Here is a 23,518-nt window from a genome sequence, read left to right on the forward strand (position 1 = left end):
ACTATAATGAACGGTGATGTAGTAAATATATCACTGCACAATTTAATCATTTAAGTGAAAGTGAATCGATTTTTAAATTATTTATCTCATGCTTAAAGTAAATGCAAATCAGAGCCGAGAACTACACCCTGAATCTAATGCTCTCTATGCCAGAGCTCAAATGTTTCTTATGGAATGACTGCAATTGTCCATACTGAAATTGTTCAGTTTCCTAGTACTGAGAGTAACCACAAAGTACACTATGTGACAGATAAAGAGTAAAGCACAAACTCAGTTATACTGAAAGAAATTTGCTTACTATCCTAGGATATGTAGTGAGAGAGTTAGGTCACTAAGAAAAATATTAGGGTAATTTTAGGGCAGCACGGCAGCTCAGTGGTTAGCACTGCTGTCTCACAGTGCCAGGGACCCGGGTTCGATTCAAGTCTGTGTGGAGTATGCACATTCTCCCAGTTTCTGTGTGGGTTTCTTCTGGATGCTTGGGTTTCCTCCCACAGTCCAAAGATGTGCAGGCTACTTGGACTGGCCATACTAAATTGCCCACAGTGTTCAGGGATGCGTAGATTAGGTGGGTGATAGGGGGATCGGTCTGGGTCCAATGCACTGAGGTTTGGTTTGGACTTGTTGGGCCAAAAGAGCCTGTTCGCATACTGTAGGGATTCTCATTTACTGGTTACTGAAAGACATCAGCTTGTTTACAATGTGGGCCCCTTCCTTCCCAGAACAATTACAAGCAGTGTATAGCCATATTGAAGAGAATATGGGTATTTCAAGCTAGAGGAAAGAGACTACTCTCTCACCTTTTGAAAGATATGAAATTAGCATTAATGTCCGATTGAGACAGCTGTTTCTACACATAACAGAATTTGATAAAGGCCATGAAAAAACTGCTCGTATGCATTTCAGTTAGATTTCTGATAAGATACAATTTCAAAGTTAGGTCCCAGACAACCTCTACCTAATCCCCGACATATTCGATGGCAGCATTCATGGAAAGAATATCTTTCCACTTTTTAAGTGCATCAGTGTCCAAATACAAAGCGAACTGAAAACAGAGTATTGACCCTATCCTGAAGCATGCAGCTAATACAACAGTTCAAAACTTTCATTTCCAAATAGAGTCCACAGAAGAGAAGCAACTCAAAAACGGAACAATCCATGCTGAGTGCAAAATGTCCTGTATTAATAGAGGTATTTACCTGACAAAATTATGAAAGCCAAAGTAATAGTGGAGGCATTCTCTAAGTTAAAACTATTAGATATCAATATTACCAAATAAATTCAATATGACATCATAGTATGTAAGGAAAAAATATCAGGAACAGCATAAATGACTTAGAAATGAATAGGCTGCAAGTCAAAACAAATGGACAGGGTGGAAATTACAGTGAAGTTGTGCATTGGAGAATTCAGTGGCAAAGTGGGCCAATGCAGATTTGATCCTCACTCTATTCGATCTTAACTGAGGGAGATTGGCTTCAGTCGTCTTCGTGACTAGGAAAGGGTAGTCTTTCATGGCTTACCATGAACATTCCATAAACAGCTCATGCAACAGGACTCAAAAAATGTGGACTGAAAATCAAGTATAATCCAAGACATATCATCACACAAGCAAAAACAATGCAGGATGTAGGTACAGATAGGACAGGGCAAATTAGGAGAAAAGTTCAATTTAATTTTGATATCAGATAAATTACTTCAAAATTAGTATCACAGGACATGATTTTAATCCCCCAAAGTGCGGTTGGTTTGGTTAAAAGGCTAAATATTAAATATCCCCAATAGGAAACCCAGTCTCCTCAAATCTGCATGTATCTGGTTTTAGCAGAAGGTTGGGCGCCCAAGGAGGCAGGGGTCAGTGAAATCTAAAACAGTTTGGGCATCTTCATTCTGACAATGTTTCAAATATTTTATCTGGGTTTCTGTGAAAACGCACCCACCTCGCTTTGACACTCTACACCACTTGCTCCAATAATCGTTGATCATCTTCAATCTTTACCTCTCTCCACGCAAATCCCTCTCCATCCAAAACCATTACAGTCAGCCACTCCTATGCTGCAGGATTACCCCACTGACAGGTAGCATTAAGGTTAACTTTCAACTAGACTAATCGATTTTAAAAATTCATGAGTTTAACTCCACAGCATTTTTGGAAACAGGCTTTTGGACATCCTGACTATAACTCTAGCCTACAGAACATCAGGCATAGGGAAACTTACAAGTTTGGAGGCAGTCATTAAAACTATCTCACCACTCACAATATTGGGCAAACAGTATTATAGATTTTTAACACAGGACAAATTAATTTCCACAATAAGATCATAAGATATAGTTCCTTTCTGTTTCAGATTAACCAGTTATCAGAAGAAAAGGTTTCCTGCATTCACAATGTAACTAATCATTATTAGGAAAATTAAGTTTCCTGTCTAGACTGCAACAAGAAATAGGATTCTGTATTGGCAGGAAATTTTGCGGTTTTGTCAGTCGGTGTAATGGCCAAATTTGCACTTTATGATTCTATGACTTTAAACAGTGCATGCTATACCTTCAGAAAAACCGTCAGGAGTGACAAAAGCCCTTCACTTCAAAGAATGGCTCTTTGAGAGAAAAATCAGTGTTATGTCAGCAAACATAGACACCAATTTGCATGGGATGGGTTCCCAGAAATTGCAAATGAGATAAATACCTGGCTATAAAACTAAAATGCTGGGAAGCTGAAATAAATTAGAAAATACTGTAAACATTTAAGTCAGGTAGCATCTACAGGGAAACTCTGCTAACATTTCAACAACGTTTCCTCCCACAGTCCAAAGATGTGCAGGTTAGGTGGATTGGCTGGGGTAAATGCAGGGTTACAGGGATTGGTAGGAGGGTGAGTCTGGGTGGGATGCTCCTTCAAGGGGCAGTGTGGACCTGATGGACCAAATAGCTTGCTTCCTCTCTGTAGGAATTCTATGATTCTATGAACTTGCATGTTTATATCACCTGTAAAATAGTAAGCACCCCAATGAAAAAGACAGTAAAGAAAATTAAACATCAATGAAGAGGTATTCGGAAAACCTTGGCCAGAAGGAGGTCAAAAGGAGCACCCTAAAAAGGAGAGACAATGAGAGTGTGAGGCGTAGAAATTGTAAGATCTAGGGCCCAGGCAGCTGACGGCATAGCCACCAGCAGAGGGGTAATGGTTGTGCCTGAAAAGCCTCGAAACAGAGACAGCCAAAGAAAAACGGATTTGAAAACAAAGATGAGAATTTTAAAACCAGACATGAGCTGATCAGCAGACAACAACAGTTGTGAAAGACCTGCTGCCAGTTCGGTTACGGACAGTAATTTGGATGAGCTGAAATTTAGAGGGTGGTAGACAGAAGGTCAGTCAGCAGTGCAATAAAATAGTCAAGTCTGGATTAAACAAATACTTGGTTGCAAGTTTCAGCAAAAGAGCTAAGGCAGCAGTGAAGCCTAATGATGTTACAGAGCTGAAAGTCGGCAGCCTTGATGATGCAGCAAATACGGGTGAAAGCTCAATTTGGAGTCGAAGGGATGTTAGTATGGCAAATAATCTAGTTGATGATCTTAGCCAATGACCAAGCAGAGGATTGGAACAATGATAGATAGGAAATAGAGATGCAAGTAAGGACCAAGGGCAATGATTTGGGTCAAAGCAAAGAAAGTGTAGTAAGAATGATACATAATTAGGTGGAAGGTAGGAATAATTAAATGACAAAACGACATTGCAAGACAAAGTGAGGGGGTGTAATGGCATAGAAATGAATGCGGGTCTGCAGAAACTGTAAATCTCAAAATCAATTGTTGCACCCACTGCAAGAAAAATAGGGATGTTGATCAAAGGTTGCCTAAATTAGTGTTAAATTTAGAAGGCTATAAAGTTCCTCATCAAATGTTTTCATTAAGCTTTACTGGAATACATAGGAGAGAGAGGAAAGAAGAGTTTTGCATTAATTTCATGCTTTTGTCGCAACTATTAGGTGTGTCTCAACATTTTACAGCCAAAGTACATTTTAGGTGTAATCGCTGCTGTAATATAGAAAATGTGGCAGCCAATTTGCACACAGCAAACTCCCATAAACAAAGTGATAAATGCTTTTGTGATGTTGATAAATATTTGCCAGGACACCAGCGATTACAGACTTGTCTTCGAAATAGTACCGTGTAATCTTTTACGCCTACCTTCAAGGGCAGACAGGGCCTCATTAATGTTTCATCCAAAGATGACAGCGTCAAGCATTCACTTGACTTTTGTGCCAAGTTCTGGAGTCGGTCTTGAACCCTCAACCTCAGAAGTGAGCATATTGCCAACTAAGCAATGCCTGACATGGAATACGAACAGGACGAAGATTTAAATGGCAAACAACTACAAAATCCAGTTCATCCTTGCTGGCTGATGTAAGTGCTTCGTAACGCAACCATCCAAACTGTATTTGGATACCCCATGTAGAAATGACCACATCATTACCAGCAAATACTAAATTGAAATAAACACAAATGAATAACTGTTTCATCTGGGTGACGTGTTTGGGGTCCCAGAACAAGAGAAATGGTGAAAAGGGAAGTGTTGCAGCCCCTGTGCTTTCACACGAAAATCCACTGAAGTGAGCATTTTGCATCATGGAATAGTGAACCAGAATGTTGGAGAAAGAACAGTTTCTTCTCATGAAGGAAGGGGCGATGATGGAAAAAATAGGTAGATTATGGCACAATGCTGGAGGCAACAGACAAAATCCCTTGAACATGGGGGCCAGTAGAGTGCAAGATAAGGTCAAGGAATACCCAAAGTTCTACTAGAATGATGAAAGATGTGCACCTTGTAAACCTCAGTGAAGGGGATTTGCTGGCTGAGGACAAACGCATTGTAGAAAGTGGTTTAAGTACAAATGCATCAAACAAATGCAATGAAGGCATAGAGAATGGCAGTGAATCCCAGAAAATGGGACAGAAATGCAATCAAAACAGCTGTGAGCTTAGAGAGTAACACTATTTCCCCTGGAAGAGAAGAATTTTAGAATCAGATCATCTGAAGTCAAGAGAAGGATAAAATTCACATGTAAAATTGATGACATTTTTCAAGAAACAGCACCAAAACAATTAATGTACCAGATAAAGTGGAGAAGGAGCAAAACAGAATGTGTCTAATAAAATTTTATGCATACCATGAGAAGCAGGCATTGTTCATATCATACTAGTTATTATTGCAACACTTACTTGACAGAAGCGAATTATGTCAAAGGTGGTTTTCGATTCACATAGTAGCACACCTAGACAGAGGAGGGTGGATGGGAGCTGACTGGACCTCCATTCTGAGGGCCCACAAAGGAAGACCACAGGGTGGGTGCCCATGTAGCTACAGAGACTGAGACATCCAGGAAACTGGAAACTAGTATAAGGTGTTGTGAGAGTCATGGATGCAGGTCATTGCATAAGAAAGAAAAAAAGAAAAAAAGACTGAAGATAAGAATCTGAGTCATTTATGATACAGATGGAATATTTCCTTGTCAACAATAAAAACAGAAATTGCTGAAAAGCAAGTCTCACAGCAGAGTTAATATTTTGGGTTCAGTGATCTGTCCTCAGAACATTTGTTTATGGTAGGAACTGACCGAAATAATGGGTCTGTCAGAGCAATTCACTTGTGGTCTGTTGGATGGAGACAGAAGCTGGCCACAGTCTTCTCAATACCAGACAAAGTCAGAGGTTAAGCTCCAAAAAAATATCATTGAAAGTCTGGAATATTATTGCTTAATGTATAGTGGTGCCACAAGGAGCATTCACTCTCCATGAGAGAATGGCAATGTCACCCTTGTCAGGAAGTCTAAAGGCATTGTCAGTTTTGGACCTGTGAGGATGGAATGCATTGGTTAAAGTGAGCAAAGGAAACAGAAAAATTCAAATAGCTATTAGCACATGGCAGTTGGCAATGAGATCACTGAGACAATACAGGTGGTTACAGGTAAGATGCAACTGCTGAAGAATTGCACAAGGAAAGAATGAAGTGTTCGCTTTTATGTCAAGTTTGAAGTTAAATAAGATGGGGAATAATGATGAGGCCTTGCCTGAGGACTGATTGGTGAGAAGACAGCAGCAAAAACACTGGAAGGAAAGATGGAGGTCACTGGGAAAACTAAGGAGAAAATGGATCCAGTCTTTGGTATCTAAAAGCAGTGAAGCTAAAGTAAAAACAAGCTTTCTGCTAAGATATGAAGGGGGGATAAAATGGAAATGCGGATAACAACTCTGAAATAGGCAGTCAGTGCTGTTCAAGAGGAAGGTTAGGGCATACAAGTAATGGTGTATGACATTAAGTGTGAATCTCAGGAACTGGTGAAAATTGTAGGTTAGAGAAGGTTAAATCTGTTTCATAGTGTTAATTAAATGTTGGGTTATGGTTAGGAACAACAGGACAGCTCTCTACTCACTATCTGAATAGTATATGGGATTTTTGCACTTTGAAAATAAGTCTTGCAACACTCCAAATTCAAAAGCCATTTAAAATTAACAAATGGCTTGATTCACCATTTGAAAAATATTAATTTCCATTATGCTGTTCATAACCATGTGATGGCCCAAAGTACTTTATTGCATATGTCTCAGGAGGTTGAATTCTGTGCACCTCTTTCATGGATGAATGCATTTAGATATTTTAGCTAGATTGTCGATCAATTCTTTTTAACAAGGTGCACAACAAAATACAAGCCTCACAGTGGCAATGGTATTCTTATCGGATACAGGTTTGATTTGTGACTTGGTAATCCATCACATACTTTGGGAATTTCCCAACTATCACTGACGTTCCTTTATCCATATTGTCACCAGCTCAACCAAATTTCCGAGCTGACAGTCTCTAGCCACCCACTCTCACAAGCTCACTTATGTTCCTGAAGTCTGTCAATTCCTGCAAATGCAAATTCTTTTGCATTTATATACTTAACATGTATCAAAAAAATTCTGCTTCTCAAATTTTTTTTGAAAATGTCACAGAAGATAAAATACTACAACCTCTTACACTCATTCAATTAGTTTCTTAGGGATAAATTTAGAGATTGAATAATAAATACAAATGAACACAGGCACATTCAAGTCACTACGCTGAAAATAATTACAAAATCTGACATCCTTACAGAGATACACGATGCTTAACTTAATTACAAAGAAAAGCCTAAAACATGAGTGGTACAGGTCAGAGGAGTGCACTGCATGTTTAAGTTTTTCTTTTGAAGGATTTTGTTTCTCGTTGTCATTTGTTGCTATTCCCACTTGTTCTTGAGAAGGTGGCAAAATGCCCATTTCTTGGACTGTTGCAGCCCATGATGGCGTAGATACTGCCTCTCAAAAGGCATTTCCAGGACCTTAACCCAGAGAACACAATACATTTCCAATTCGAGTATGTATGACTTGGTGTTTCAACAGCCCTTGCCCTTCTCAGTGATAATGGTCAAAAATCACACAAAACCAGCTTATAGGCCAACAGGCTACTCGAGGACACAATCTTTCAGTCTCACTCCTTCTTCAGGAGACTCCTGCAGCTTGTGTCTTCAAATAAACCTGTTGGACTATAACCTGGTGTTGAGATTTTTGACCTTGTCCAGTCTAATTCAACACCAGCACCTCCACATCAGTGATAAAGGTCAGCGGTTTGGGAGGTACTGTTCAAGGAGCCTGGGAAAGTTGTTGCAGTGTATCTTGTGGGTGCTACGCACTGGAGGTAAGGTGCAATGGTGGTGGAAGCAATGAATGTTTGAATTGGTGGATGAGGTGCCAAAGAGGTTGTGTAATGGATAGGTCATGCTTCTTAATGGAGTTGCAGCTGCCTAAATACAGACAACTGGCATGTATTCAATTATATTCCCAGCTACTACCTTGTAGATGCAAATTGGTAAGGGGAGTCAGGAGTCACTGCTGAATACTTATTTCTTTACCTGCTCTTGTAGACAGAGTATTTATATAACTAGCCCAATTAAATGAAACATGCCCCAACATGTGGTTGATGAGAGATTCCATGATAATACTACCATTGAATGACAAGGAGAGTTAAACTCTACTTTCTTGGAGATGGTCAGTCTGCTACTTGGTGACATGAACGTTACTTCCTATTTAACATCCAAGTTTGAATATCCCAGTGTTTCTGGAGACAGACTGTTTCAGTCGTTGGAGGGGTTGTCAATTCTACGGAACATTGCAATCAAAGCACATCCTCATTTTTTCAAGTCATGGAGGAGAGAGGATCACTGATGAAGGCAGTGAAACGAGATCAGAACGACCTTGAGGAATACCTCCAGTGATGCTCTGGAATTGAGATAACTGTCCAAGAACAATTAAATTTTCCATTCTGCTGGTAATGATTACCACCTTTTGTTCTTCCCATGCACACTGATCCCCAAAGACCTTAATTAAAATACAGTTCCTTGATGCTGTACTTATTTAAATGCTTTTTTAACATCAAGGGCAGTCAAACTTGGTCTTCCTCTGGAATGCTGTTATTCATCCATGTTTGGAATAAGACCACAATGAGGCATGCAGCAGTGCTATTTGCCCCGATGAACCCAAATGGAGCAGAATATTAGCGAATAAGTGTCACTTTGTAGAACTGTCCATAGTCCCTTCCATCATTCTGCTGGAACAGTTCATTGGTTGAGCATTAATTGGCCAGATTAGTTTAGCACTGAGTGTAGACAGGAAATAATTTGGTAACTTTCCACTTTGTCAGCCATTGTTACTATATTGGAACACCTTGAATAGGAGCAGAAACTGTTCTGGAGAATAAGGTTTCATTGCCATAACTGAGAATTTTGCCCTATCTCAGTCTTTCCTGTATCCAAAACGGTCAGCCGTTTCCTGATACCATGTGGAGAAAAATAAATTGGCTGTAGGCCAGTACTTGAGTGGGTAAGTCGTCAAAGTTGGTAAAGATGGATCATCCTCTCGGTGGTTCTAAATAAAGATGGCTACATTCACCACCTATGTTCATTGTACTCACTGCTCTGCCATCATTGAGTACGGAGATGCTCAGGGGCCTCCTCCTCACAGTTACTTAGTTGTCCACTATCATTCATGATTGACTGTGGAAGGACTAACCAGCTCTGATTTGATTGTTCCCCTTTATTTTCAGCAATTCAAAAGATGAATCTGCTAAAAAGAGCGATTTGAAGCTGTGAAACTAACAACCAGAAACTGTAACAGGAAAAGAGACTGAAGTGGTATTTTTCAGGGTGAGATCAAATGGTCTGAATGACTTTGTCCTAAAGTTTTTCTCCTCCACAAACTTTAACTTATTTGTGGTTTAACTAAGAACACGATGTATGTTTGAACTGCAGAATCAGACAAAACACTGAAAATAAAAGAACCAAGAGTCAGCATCTGCACTTTTGTTTCATTGCTTTTCAGACTATATCTGATTGAGATTAGAGATTTTGGTTGCAAAGTAAACAGCAGCTACCTGGATGGATGCTGGTGAATCTATTAACTTCTCACCGCACCCTAACCTGAAAAGGGTGACACTGAATAAATCCCTATAAGTAAAAATTAATGTTCATGGGGGATGGTGCACGATTTATCTTTGTTGTTTCTGGGTATTCATGATTGCAGTGGGTAGTTATTGTTACATATTTTAATTATGTCCTTCTGTTAGTTCGAATGAACCAAAAAACTTGAGTCAGACACTGAAAACACTGAGAAGACAACTTCTTCCAAAATTCCAGTACACGGTTATGAATCCTTAACTCCAATCCCTCACTGGGTTTTGTGAGGAATTCAAAATGCATTGGCAGCACTAAGTGTTATGAGCACGCAAGAAAACAGAACTTGCTAGACACTCTGAAATAACTGCATAAAATTTACTGCAACTCCATGAACACTTTCAATACCCTAGCTACATTACGTTATTGCTGAAGAAGTTCATATTTTATTTTGTTTTGTGGAAACATCGCATTATCATAATTATCATATCAGTTCTAAAATTAGCTTTTTTTGTTTGAGCACCATCAATTATAGAGTCAAGCAGTGTAAGAGGAAGCCTTTAGGCCATTATGTCTATACCAGGCCTTTGAAAGAGTTACCCAGAATTTCCATTTCCCTCTGTTTGCCTTCAGCTCCGCAAGTCCTCAGGTCTTTTTCATGGGCAAACCCAGGCAAAGTGCAGGGTGCAGAGAAAAGGTTTCAAGTTTAGAAACAGCAATATCGATATCTGAATGAAGCACTGTGAACCCAACAATGTCAGCCTTCCTTCAAAGTGACGCTCATTTAATGGATAGGTGGCAGCCTTAATTTCCATTCCAAAAGCTCTTCCGTGCATATGGCTTGCAGTGAATTGTTGAATCCTGGCCATTGCAATCTGACAGCCAAGAGAACCTATTCATATTATTAACAGAATGATAGCTCTTGAATGCCTAGGAATTAATGCCCAAGTCTCTAGGAGACAGACCGCAACATAAAACACTGGTGGAAACAGTTCAGGCACATTAAGTACATACATATTTACACTTTAATGTTCCTGCAATTTGATTTTATAATTATAAACTTTTGCTTCAGTCACAAGTCCTTATTTAGTGAGCATGATTAATGGGGGAAAATTTCTCAAAGCATTAATTTTATTGGTTCTATCTTTTGAAGCAGATGTTTGCTGACTAACAATTCTTCACTGATCAGTTGATTTTAAATGTGCCAGGTACTTCATTAATACAGTCAGTGCTTGGTCATACGTGATGTTATTTTACAGTTTTACAATTATTTGCACAGTATACTTGCACGTTAGTTAACATTTGAGGCGACCAATGCTAGATGAACTCTTGGAAAATAGTGTCTGCTTCATTTTAACATTTTTCCAGAAGTAACTGCACTTATACAGTGCCTGATATCAATATAACATCTCAAACCACTTCATATAATAAATGATATTTTGAACAGAGAGCGAGGAACTCTAAACAAATTATAGTGGTAATTCCATGTAGTAACATCTCTGTTAATCCTAATTGATAATGTTTCAATATGCTTGTTTCTTCCCAACAGTGGTTGGATGATGGGAGGAATGCTGATTAGGTCACCATAAATTCCCAGCTCTTCTTTCAACTAGGTTACTGCATTATTGACAACAAATAAAGATGTAGATGATACTTCAAATTAATCTCATCCAAACGTCACCTCCTCGCACAGTGCAGCACTTCACAGTACTGCTCTTGACAATAAGCTCAAATCAAGGACTCCTTGGGTTGAACTTAAAACCATACAGTGGAACCGCAGGCAAAACGTTACAAGTGCAACCAATCTGGCAGTCTACTAATTAACTGCTGTGATTGTGAAACCGCGCATTGAATTGCAGTTAATATAATTTATAACCTTTAGGAAAAGACCGTGTTATTCTTAAAGGAAATATGATATCCAGGTAGCAAAGGATAAGGTTTGGTTATAAGAGATGTCAGAAATCTGTCAAGGAAAGGCGGCATTGTCCAAGAAACTCAAAATTGCGACAACCAGGGGCAGTGCGATGTCCAAACTGATTTGAGGAAACTGAAACAAAAAAGGCATTGGTAGGGGAGAAAAGTGTTGAATTCAGCAAATTGGTCAGGAACAAATTGATAAGGAAACTGGTTCAAAATTGCTTTTATTGGTAAAGGTCTCAAACTAAACTTTCAACTTGTTTGTTTTAAACAGACACAGACTTGCTGCTCATTGCAACACAAAATATTGGATATCAGTTGGACTTTGATCTTCCTGCCTAAACTTAGAAAAATTATTTAACCCTTAGCTCCCCTATAAGTGATCCACAGTTGTCAGAAGCAATGTTTTTTGTGTCTACTGTGATGCTACCACTATACTAGCTCACACTGATCCTGGTTGCTGACAGGGCAAGGAAGAAACACAAATTAGAGCTGAGTGCTAATGTTACACCCCGAAAACATTTGTTTTATTGGTGCGTAAAAACAGCAACAGTTAACTGGTTGCGTTTGTTGTTAAAGATGAAAATTATTTCTGGATAGGATACTGAAGCATTTCAGATAAAATATCACAATTAGAACTTGTTTTCAAAGAACTGCAACTGAAGCAGATGCAGGCCCAAGAAGAAGAGCGCTTAACATGTAGTAGAGCAAATGGCCAAAAGGTAACTTTCTCTCAGTGCTTCACAGCTACCTGCAAACTATCCATTTCAGTTATCAAAGGGACCAGGATATAGATTCCTTTCAAAACAGCACCAGATTTCAGATGCAGCAGTGTTTGGGAATCTTCACAATCCTGTGTGGCAAATACCCCAGACTTCATGTCCAGACAGGCAGAGGCACAACATCACAATTCCCCAACGGCACTTGACTGGGCAATTTTGTACAATGTTTTGAATCACAAATTGCCTCTGATCAGCTGACTAACCTGGGCTGTGTCAAGCCCATGAATAGGGCAATACTGTTGCTCATTTTTATAACCTGTATTAACCATACATCTGTGTAGTTCACTCTGCAACTACAAGCAGCCCGGTTTCCCATATTAGTGAATTATTGTACGGCACATATATATCAAAGCAAAACAAAACAAAACAGGGTGGTGTCATGATTACACTATAGACCTCAATAGCACTGCAGTGCACAAATAATGAAAAATGTTTTCAACCAAGCATCCCCAGATGCAAAATGCACTCAATGCATGTACACAACAGTATTAGTTTATTAGGCCATTTACTGAGTGGTATGACAACATCCACAGAAGTTGTGTATCTGCCATCTTAAAGAAAAGAGAATGTGAGAATAGAAGAGCAACATGAGACATTCCTCAGTGCATTTCACACTAAGTGTGTCAGAAATTAGAGTAAGAATCAGTGAAACGGTTCCAAAACTTCAGTCACCATGGGGGGCAGCACACTCTACCACAAGCCCATTCTCAAGCAGTCTCCCTATTTCTCATCTCACCTCTAAGAACTTAATAACAGATGGATTATAATCGATCGTCTTCCGGTTCACAGCCTTTCTCATTCGCTTGCCATCAAAAGTCAGCTGCTGCATGGCTTGCTGTTGAGCAAAATCTGGCCGCTTGTAAAAGGTGTGCCTTGGTCCCTGGTGCTGGAACCTCGGCATATGAAAAAACCGAGGCGGCGAGGTTATTTCCAAAGCCATGGTGATAAAACTCTTCTAAGAAACCTGTAAAATAAATCCACATGAAAAGTTCAGTTGCAAGTTTTGACTGTGACGTACAAACATTTTCATACAACTTCTATCTTGGTCATGTCCCTCCTCAATCCAGTGACTACAAACTGGTGCCTTCTGAGGGCACTTTGCCATTTCATACAGATACATTCAGTCAGAGAACAAAATCTCAAAACCAACTGCACAACTCAAAATTGAACATTGCAGCCAGCCCTCTAGAAGAAACAATTACTGAGCCACGAGATTTAGAATGGACATCAAAAGGTTTTTACTCAATAGTCTGTGGGAGTAGACATTTATAAATAAAACTCAAATATTTATTAAGAACTTTCTTTCAATGCTCTGCAATAACCTTCAACACCATGTCAATAGAGAACTCCAATCATCTGACAGGCAAATATTGCTCCTTTTAAGTCACACTGTTCTAACCCTATAGTGTGGCTGTGGTTTTGATACGCATATTTATCATGGTCAGTTAAAAAAATCACAATAACGTCACTGAAAAATCAGGCTCCAATTGGAACAGTCCTACAAATTTAAAACATCTCCCATAACAAACTACCAAAGAAAACTTGTCAAGCCCTTCTTACACTCAAGAAAGGAATATGGAAATTTAAAGCACTTTAAGTAGACACCTGAAATATATGAACCAGAAAGAGGACCAAAGGAATGTGCATTTCTCCATCAAATTAGCCTCAGTTCTTGGGCTTCACCGGAAGACTACAATGTATTGGCAAACCAGGTGCAAACTTGTGAGGAACTCGCAGGTGAAAATAAAAGCAACACTTTTTTTCACCCCACATAAACAGACCACAATTATTTTACATACTCAATAAATTGAGTTGGTATTAAAGTCTATACCAAATTTTTGCCCCAGTTTTACAATTTCAACTTATCCAAACATCTTGGATGCAACTTCCAAAATGTCAAATTACACAGCAACCTGAAATATAACTACATATAAGCAAGATTGAATGGTTCTATAATATGTTTAACAGCACTCATTAGGTCATACAATCAGAGCATTTAGCTTAATGATAGGTATCCGAAATATCTGAGGTTCACCCATATAAATGAAAACAAACAAATCATGTGCTCAAAATGATCAGGCATGCCAGACATATTGGTTAATTGCTTCACATTGCTGTTAGTGCTGTTAAAGCATTTTATGCACATACGGAAAATAACAATTCTTGTTATGCTGTGATGGCTTTCCAGTAGGTTCAAATAGAGCTGAGACTCGCAGAATGTTTTGGGTTTTGCAGAATGTGGGGAGAACTGAGATTTCTGAAAGCAGCTCTTTTGGAGTCCTGTAACTCAAGGAATGAATAATACGGCAAGCAACTATCAGGTTTCTTGGGTCAAATGCCATCAGTCACATAACAGGTTGTGAAATGTCAGTGCCCCTGAATAGCAAACCTCCTTCAAGAGAACAAACCTTTATACACCTGGACAGCCACAAACAATGCTACTGATTAAGGTAGGGAAGTAATCACCTTAAACTCAGTAAATGACAAGACTATTGTTTGGCCTTGGAGATTTGCTTTCACTAAATAAAGTACAAAAATTATGCTCTTGCCTTGTAATCCTACATGTATGGAACTATAGAGAAAGCCAATTTATAAGTAAATCCACAATCTTATTACAGCTTGCATTACAACTGAGCTAAAATTAAACTGCACAACTGGCCCAACACAAACTGAAAACACAAAAGTCAACTGTATGTTGGTACAGGTTGATTTGTTTTGTCACAACAATATGTCACTTCATAGCTGAATCACAAGTTCATTGGCTACAATGTTCAAATTCTGTCTGTACTTTCCACTTGGTCTTCTCCTGGCTGTGCTGCTGCCCCTCCTTCAATTGGCAACGTAGGGCTCCCTGCCACACTTCTCAAGAGAGAAGTTTATTGCACCATCTGAATGATGAACTGCCTCTGGCCTGAATCCTCATCTTCTGCCTCTACAATGCTCAATCTAAACTGCTAATGCTGAAAACTTCAGATTGTACAAGCTATCTGGCCTGATATAAAGACGCACAAACGAGTGACTTAATGGCCTTGGCATACAAAAACAAACAGGTAATGTCAAAAAAATGACAAGTGAACAGAACAAAATCAAGTGTGACAAAGTCGCTAAACGGCACCGCATAACTAGACAAAGATACTCAATGGGATGCAGTACTTTCACACACTTATGCAGTTATGTTTTAACCAACTTGTTGTAATTTCTCATGTTCCTGCTTAAAAACAAATGATAGGCCCCATTGCCAGAGCAGGAAGTTGGAACTTCAATTCTCACGAGATTTGAGCACATAACATTGGATGAAACTTCAATGCAATACTGACAGGGCTACATTATCAAGGATGCCACTTTTCAGATGAGGCCGAGGCCTCACCAACCTCTTAAATGGATGTATGGTTCTTGTGGCACTATCAAAAGACAATTTTTGGCCAATATTGATTGGTCAATCTGGACAATACACTCCTGTTTGTGCTACATCCAAACTAGCTGCAGCATTTTTCAATGTTACAACAGTGATTATAACTGAAAAGCACCATCAGCTGTGATATGGTTTGAGGCACTTTACAAATGTAATACCTTCTTTTTCTTTAAAAAAGACTCCTGCAAAGTACCCACGAGAGAATAAGCATTCAACTACTTCTCAGGCCATGATGTGAACATCACATGTAAATGATGCAAAACAATCTTTGTCAGCTTCAAACTTCCACATAAAAACCACAATATTTTGTCATTGATCTTTTGCTAAGATTATACATTGTACACATTCACAACCCACACAAGGTATGCATTTTCAATGATAATGGGAACTGCAGATGCTGGAGAATTCCAAGATAATAAAATGTGAGGCTGGATGAACACAGCAGGCCAAGCAGCATCTCAGGAGCACAAAAGCTGACGTTTCGGGCCTAGACTCTTCATCAGAGAGCTCTCTGATGAAGGGTCTAGGCCCGAAACGTCAGCTTTTGTGCTCCTGAGATGCTGCTTGGCCTGCTGTGTTCATCCAGCCTCACATTTTATTACCATGCATTTTCAATATTTAGTTTAAACCTGGTTCAATTAATTACCACAATACTTGAGCATATAATCTAAGAAGTTGGACAGGCAATGTTTCCAAACAAATGCACCCCTTTGGAGTCCTGTGGTGCAATGCAGTGTCCCTACCTCTGGGACAGAAGGTCAAGGTTCAACAGGTCATAACATGCCTGAAACGACTACTTAGAAGTATTAATAAAACCAAAACGGCAGTGTTTCAAGCACACATCAAACCAAGGACCCATTGCCTGCTGAGATAGACAGAATGTGTCTTGGCACTATTCAGAGAAACACAATTGAGTAATCCAGAGCCCTGGATAACATTCATCTAACAGTATTACAAAATAAGCTACTTCATTGGCAGTTTGGACAGGCCACGCAGTGAATAAATTGGCTTCCAATTATGCTTATAACATTTCAATAGTCAGAACTGGCTGTAAAACATTTTGGGGTGTCTTAAGAACAAGGGAGAGTGTAAATGCAACTTTTACTCTTTTATAAAACAATCTTTCAAATAGGTTTTCATAGTGTGTCACACTTGCAGCCTTGGCACCTTTCCAGAGTTGATTAAAGTCCTGCCATTCGCATTCCTGAGAACGCCACAATCGATGACTTTCACTAACAGTAAAAAGTTCCAACACAGCACATGCAAAATATAGGGTATGCGTACTTTTACGCCCAGAAAGTTACAAATAAGTGAACACTGGAGTTGCTGCAGACAAAAAAAACGTACATAGCAATTATCTTGCAGTTAAGTGAATTTTGGATACGTAGTCAATTATCTTGGATCTATACTGAAACATTCAGATAGGTTAACTGAAATTTAAGCTCAGTTCTGAGGAAAGGTCACCAGACACAAAACATTACCTCTGCTTTTTCTTCACAGATGCTGCCAGGCATGCTGCGCATTTCCAGCAACTTCTGTTTTTGCTCCTGAATTACAGCATCCACAGTTTGTGTTTTATTAACTGAAATTTAAATTTACCTTCATACAAAATAATTTACTCTTCTGCTTTGTCTAATGGATTAGTAGGTTCAATTTTTACAAAATAATTGCCATTAAACTGTGTTACTGGTCACAATGACATATAAATTACTTTGTAAGGCGTAAGCATAGTTTAAATTACTAAAGATTACATCAAGACTGCACCAAGAAAGTACATCTCAGAATAACCAAAATCAATTAATGACCACATATCTCTCAGACAGTGCGTGGATCAGTCAAGCATCAGGCATGTCAGCGAATACAGTCAATGAAACTGGCATAATTTGGGTGGAGGCAGGTAAATTGACCTACACTAGCCAGGCAAAGAATGAAAACAAGACAGAAAAGCTAACACCAGTTTTGAGGTGCACTGCTGAAAATGAAACAAATTCATATTCCTACAAGAGCATCTTCCAGATATTTAATGTCTACAACTTAGAATGACAAGGGCAACAGGTCAGAGGGAATATCACCTACACAAAATCCTTCAAGGTGCACACCATCCTGAATTGGAAAAACATTGCCTTTCTTTCCTATCACTGGGTCAAAATCCTGGAACTCGCTCCTTACAGCACTGTCATTGTATCCAAACCACGTGGACTACAATGGTTCAAGGTAACTCACCATCACCTTCTCAACAGCAATTAGGAATGAGCAAAAGATGCAGTCGTACCCAGTAACACCCACATTCTATAAAACAATAAAGAAAACCTTACTAAATTACACAATTGTATTGATAGGATTTATACATTTTTCACTGAAATTAGGTGCTTTGTAGTGGATTCCCAGTTTAATTCATCAAAATGATGAAATTCTGCCTGTATTTCTCGTCTGCCTCTCCACTGACAGTGCTTACTGCTTCTTCTCCAGCTAGCAAGAGCTCTCATCCACTGGACTCAATAGAATCCTTGCTACATGATATGAATGGCAAACATCTGCTGGCCTGAAGCCTCATTTGCTGCCTCCACACTATTCAATCAAACCTGACTCCTGGTCACTATTATTTACATTGATTCTTCTCCTACAGCAACTCATGCTCAAAAGATTTTAAAATAGGCTTGACCGATATCTCCTACTTTCCAATTCCTCACCTCCTATGGCAAACTCTCTCTCCATTTCCGCTGCTGCCTGCATCTCACTATCATCTATGTACACAGGTTTCACTGTTTCCTCTCTATTGTACATTCTACCTTCTGCTTATGTAAAAACAATGCAATCTGTTTGTGCACGTGACCAACAATGTCCTGTTATGTCGATAACAATACAAGGCAGGTGATTGCTTGATAATAAATACGGAGTCAAATCTAAGTGATCCAAAGCCGACAAGTAAACAATTTTATTGTCTTATATAGTGATACTGAAGTGTGATAGGAAATGGGTGCTACATATTAGATAATGACATTATTATTTTATATTTTTTTTACTGTTTCTTCACTACCCATACTTTCTTCTTGCTCTTCATACTCATGGGACTCGCAAGGGTGAACACGCCTAACAGTCAGGTTCCTCGTTCCATCCATAAAAACGAACAGCAGCAAGCTTGGTCCCTGACAATTTTCCCTTTAGAAGGCTGGAAGGGCAATAATACAGATCAATTTTCAAAGCAACAGGATAGAATGAACTCTTTGCACCTGATGTATGTTCCAACCCATCGCATCTACTTCTTATTGCCCCATGCAGCTCCCTGGTTAAAATTAGGGATATACAGTATTGTGAAAATTAAAACATAACGATTTAGATTAACGCTTACTCCTGTGTTGGGTCCTGAAAACATTTCAACTATAAAAACACAATCTGACTTGCACAGTCACCATAAATCAGATGGGGCCTGCGTATTTCTGTTGTTTATTGTTGGTGCACAATCAATGCACCTTCTTGTAATCCAACCGAAGACTGTATAACTGCTTCAGTATTTTGAGGATGTGTGTGTGTGTGTGTGTGTGTGTGTGTGTGTGTGTGTGTGTGTGTGTGTGTGTGTGTGTGTGTGTGTGTGTGTGTGTGTGTGTGTGTGTGTGGGGGGGGTGGCTGAATGCTCTTCCACTACTACAGTAATGAGACAGCATAACTGTGACTACAATTATGTGGACATATGAATTAGGAGCAGGAAGGTTGGCATTTAACCCAGCAAGCCTGTTCCACCACTTAATATGGTCATGTTGATCTGACTGTAGTCTCAAATCCACTTTTCTGCCTACTACCAAAATCTTTTGACTCCTTTACTGTACAAGAATCTGTTTATTCCTACCTTAAAAACATTCAATGGCTATGCCTCCAATCCTTCAGAGGAAAATAATTCCACAGACTGACAACCCCAAGAAGAAATAAAAAGCACCTCACTCCTTTAATGGATTTTTTTTATTTTAAAAATAGACTTTGTTTCCTAATTCCATTCTCATCCCTAGAGGGAAACATGCATTCGGCATCTATCTGCAAAGTACCCTCAGGATCTCATATGCTTCAATAAAATCATCTCTCATTCTTCTAAACAACATGAACACAAGCTCAATCTCTCCAGCCTTTCCTCTTAAGCCAACCTTTCATTGTAGGAATAAGTTAAGTGAACTTTCTCTGAATATTTTGAATGTAATGATGTCCAGTCTTACTAAGACTGCCAAAAATGTACTCTAGATTTGGTTTCACCAATGCCCAGAGGGTACACACAAGGATAATCATGCTCTGAAAAAGAAGAACAGGACTTCAGGCCTCAGTTCGACTCCCTCCTGTGTAGCCAACAGCCACTTATCAATTCAATGTTGGGATTCCTGCTTCCTGTCCATTACCCCATCATCCAACGCTTGCATTCATGCTTCCAGTCCATTAGCTCGTCATCATTCAGTCTGAGAGTGAGGAAGGCTGCAAATTTCTAAATCCTTCCAGTTGAACAAACAACGCTGTCAAAACAGTTTTCTGTTAAATGTGAAGCAACAGTTCTCCACACTTGGGTTCTCCAAGTTTCAGCACACTGTAAACACCAGGACAGACAGCATTATCCAGCTTGATACGCAATTCCACCACCGGGCTCCCATTAGTTCCTATGCACTAACAATCAACAGAACACTAGTGAGGTCACCAACACTAAGTGAGGAAATGCTAAGTAGTCCACTCTGGTGGCGAGCCTCATGAGTCCCTACATATTCCAAACACCATGGGACCGTAAAACGTGCAACACATGCTCTCTTTTCTTCAGCAGTGATCATTTCCAATTAGTGGTCACATAATTTTTCCATAATGGGTCTCAATACAATGACTGAAAATTATTTTCATAACAGAAGCGTGACAGTTAAACAGCTCCCCCATTCATATCTCACATATGGTTAGCAGTGATTTCTATGAGGTTCTTTGAGAGCCAGTCAACACCTAAAACGACATACTTCCCAGCACATCCACAATTATCATGTACAAGGTTACCCAAAAACACATATTAGTCCGCTTGCATCTGGATATCTTCATAATGGTGTTTGCCAGCACTTGGGTGCAGGTTAGCATTACATGGTTTCTGGTTAATGAAGAGCATGCTTGAAATCAGGGAATTCAAGGTGTCAGCTGGCGCAGCATTCCAACAGGTATACCAGGTAAGGGAAATGTTACTGTATTTTTCATGCTGTCTTCATATTTCTGAATTTCAATTCATAGGTTCGGTACTCTCCAATCCTAGGGTTCTATTTGTTTTGATACCCACAAGACATTGTGGGCTGAAGGGCCTGTTCTGTGCTGTACTGTTCTATACACCCACAAGATACACAGCATGGCACATGCAAAAATAAAAGACATTGTGCAGGGAGAATGAGAGAATAACAATTGCATGTATAGAACAGCAGACAGAGGGAAAGGGGACTTGAAGAACAGTTCTACCTCACAATGATGCTTCTAGTTTGCATGTTGCTTGTCTGGAGTGTACCTGAGCAGAAACTTGTCGTAACAAATTTAGTGAAGTTTTTACTCAAAAACATATTTGGAAAAATGTAGAAATATAATAGTTGCCACAGATTTCAAAAGTCAAACTTGAACAATTTTTTTTTGTTCAAGAATCAAAGTGTAGATAAGAGCAATATAGTGGATTTGTGTACATTTTCAAAGACTTCTTACAAAGCTACTGTAATGCTGACTCACGGCTGAGGTCACAGCAGATGTGCACATGATAGAAGTGATAGACTGGATTACAAGTCAGTTACAAAACAGAACAGGACAGCAAGTAAAATAAATCCAAGTGATGAAAGAATGGAAATGATGTTGTCTTTTGATCTCATCTTTTAGTCCAATCAGGTGTAACAAGTCAAAATTTTATGGATGTCCCCAAGTTTACAGGAATAGTTAGCACTGAGAAAGACTAAATGGTGATTTTATTCATATGTAGAATGGCTTTGTATATAAAAATTAATTAAATGTTTATTATGTTTTCATTATTTCCATAGCTTAATGGCAACATTATCTAACCAGCTCCTTCATTCAGTGTGCAAAACTTTGCAGCTATAGCAACTGCATACTTAGCTATCCACTACTAATATTTTCATCATACCTTTTTTCCTTTCCCACTAATGCTGCAATATCATAGGTGCAAACGTGCACATGCAGAATGCTCAGTTACCATTTTTAGTGACACCCAGGTTGGAAACATATTGTCTGTTATTTGGGAATGATGAAAAACTGTAATAAGAGGCTCAAGTACAGTACACATCAGCAGTGCCACACTTTAGCCTGATTCAGAGCTGTAAAGAATCCAGAAAATGCAAATAATGAGTGGACTTTTTTTTCCTCAGTGTAGTAGCCTCCTCAGCTACAGTGCCGACCAGATTATTTGTTTTTAATCCATTCATGGGATGAGAGTTCAACTGGATAGACCACTCCGCATTCTAGTTGTTACTTACCAGTCCAATCGTGAATATTGACCAGGTCATAAACAATGTTGCTGGAAAAGCTCAGCAGGTCTAGCAGCATCTGCGAAGGAGAAAACAAGAGTTAACGTTTCGGGTCCGGTGACCCTTTCTGTTCTGAGGAAGGATCATAGGACCCGAAACATTAACTCTTGTTTTCTCCCTCGCAGATGCTGTCAGACGTGCTGAGCTTTCCCAGTAACTTTGTTTTTGTCCCTGATTTACAGCATCCTCAGTTCTTTTGGTTTTTATTTACCAGGTCATGCTGCATATGAACATGACTTTCTTCAGTGTCTAAGGAGCTGCAAATAGAGTCATACAGCACAGAAACAGACCCTTCTGTCTAACTCATCCATACTGGCCAAGTGTCCCAAACTAAAATAGAACATTTGCCAGCATTTGGCCTCAAGATGAGAAGGATCTAGATGAAGCAGCTGAAGGTAGTTGGGACTCCTGGACTAGGTGCAGCAATTTAGTACATGCTATAAATGTAAAGTACAGGATAAATATTGCTGTCGTGCAGTATGCAACATGATTGTGAAAAGTGCACAATGAGAAGGAAAGTACATTGCAGTGAACATTATGTTCATGGAGTGCACAATAGGGTGAAACATTAATGTTAAAAAGTAATTTATATTAATGTGGTACCTGTAACATATTAAAACATCCCACTGCATTTCACAATGAATCACAGGAGCTATTAAGATCTTTCAAATCTTTTCTGTCTTAAAGGACAAATCAGAGGTAGAATTTGGAAAGAGAGTTCCAGAACTTAGGCTACATACAGCTGAAAGTCACAGCACAACGAACCTATTAAAATAGGGAACGATCAAAAAATCAGATTTAGAGGAGTACAGATATGAAGAGAGTCAGACATCTGGGGGAAATTACAGAGCTGAATAGGGCAAGTAAAGTGATTTGAAAACAAGAATGCATATGAAATTCTAAATCAAGGCACTGATTAACCAGGATCCAAATCAGGTCAGCAAGTGTTTTGATGACAGGGTGGACAGGAACACTGATATCCTGCAGCAAGAATGACCTGGCTCATGTTAGTGCTTAATTCTATTTAATTAGATGCAAAAAAAAACCAATGACCTTAGTGTCCTTATTTCATGCCAGTTCTGGCAAGGTTTCAAATGGTGTTGAGCACAGTACTTGATTCCAGTGTTAGGACTGTAGGTGATCATGGACTTGTCAAATTGGTGAAATTAGACATGTGCCACAGAATTTCTATTATCCTATCAATAAATGAAACCTTCCTGAAGCAATTCAGAAGTTAATTTCTTTTTCCTGCTAGAGCCAAATGTACTTTCTTCCATTAGAAAGCTTTTGTTTCAAAGCATTTGCTAAACGTTAATGCGAGAATTCAACTAGCAGCACTAGAAGAAGCAAACTAGATTAAAACCAACAAGTGAAAGACTTAAAGATTAGAGGAAAAGCCTAAAAATTATGCTACATACAAAACAT

The 23,518-nt window shown here is 39.1% G+C and overlaps 1 protein-coding gene across 1 annotated transcript in view; it reads right to left on the minus strand.

The window, feature by feature from the left end:
- The window catches only part of wdr33 (WD repeat domain 33), a 109,643-nt gene that overhangs the window by 74,275 nt on the left and 11,850 nt on the right, over nucleotides 1-23,518 (minus strand). Inside the window, exon 2 of the mRNA XM_048542220.2 lies at nucleotides 12,903-13,130. Within this exon, the coding sequence (XP_048398177.2) occupies nucleotides 12,903-13,106 (204 nt within the window). The 5' untranslated portion in view covers nucleotides 13,107-13,130. The remainder of the gene's footprint in view (nucleotides 1-12,902; nucleotides 13,131-23,518) is intronic.

This window comes from Stegostoma tigrinum, chromosome 14 (genome assembly GCF_030684315.1).
Source record: "Stegostoma tigrinum isolate sSteTig4 chromosome 14, sSteTig4.hap1, whole genome shotgun sequence".
In the NCBI taxonomy this organism is placed as follows: domain Eukaryota; kingdom Metazoa; phylum Chordata; class Chondrichthyes; order Orectolobiformes; family Stegostomatidae; genus Stegostoma; species Stegostoma tigrinum.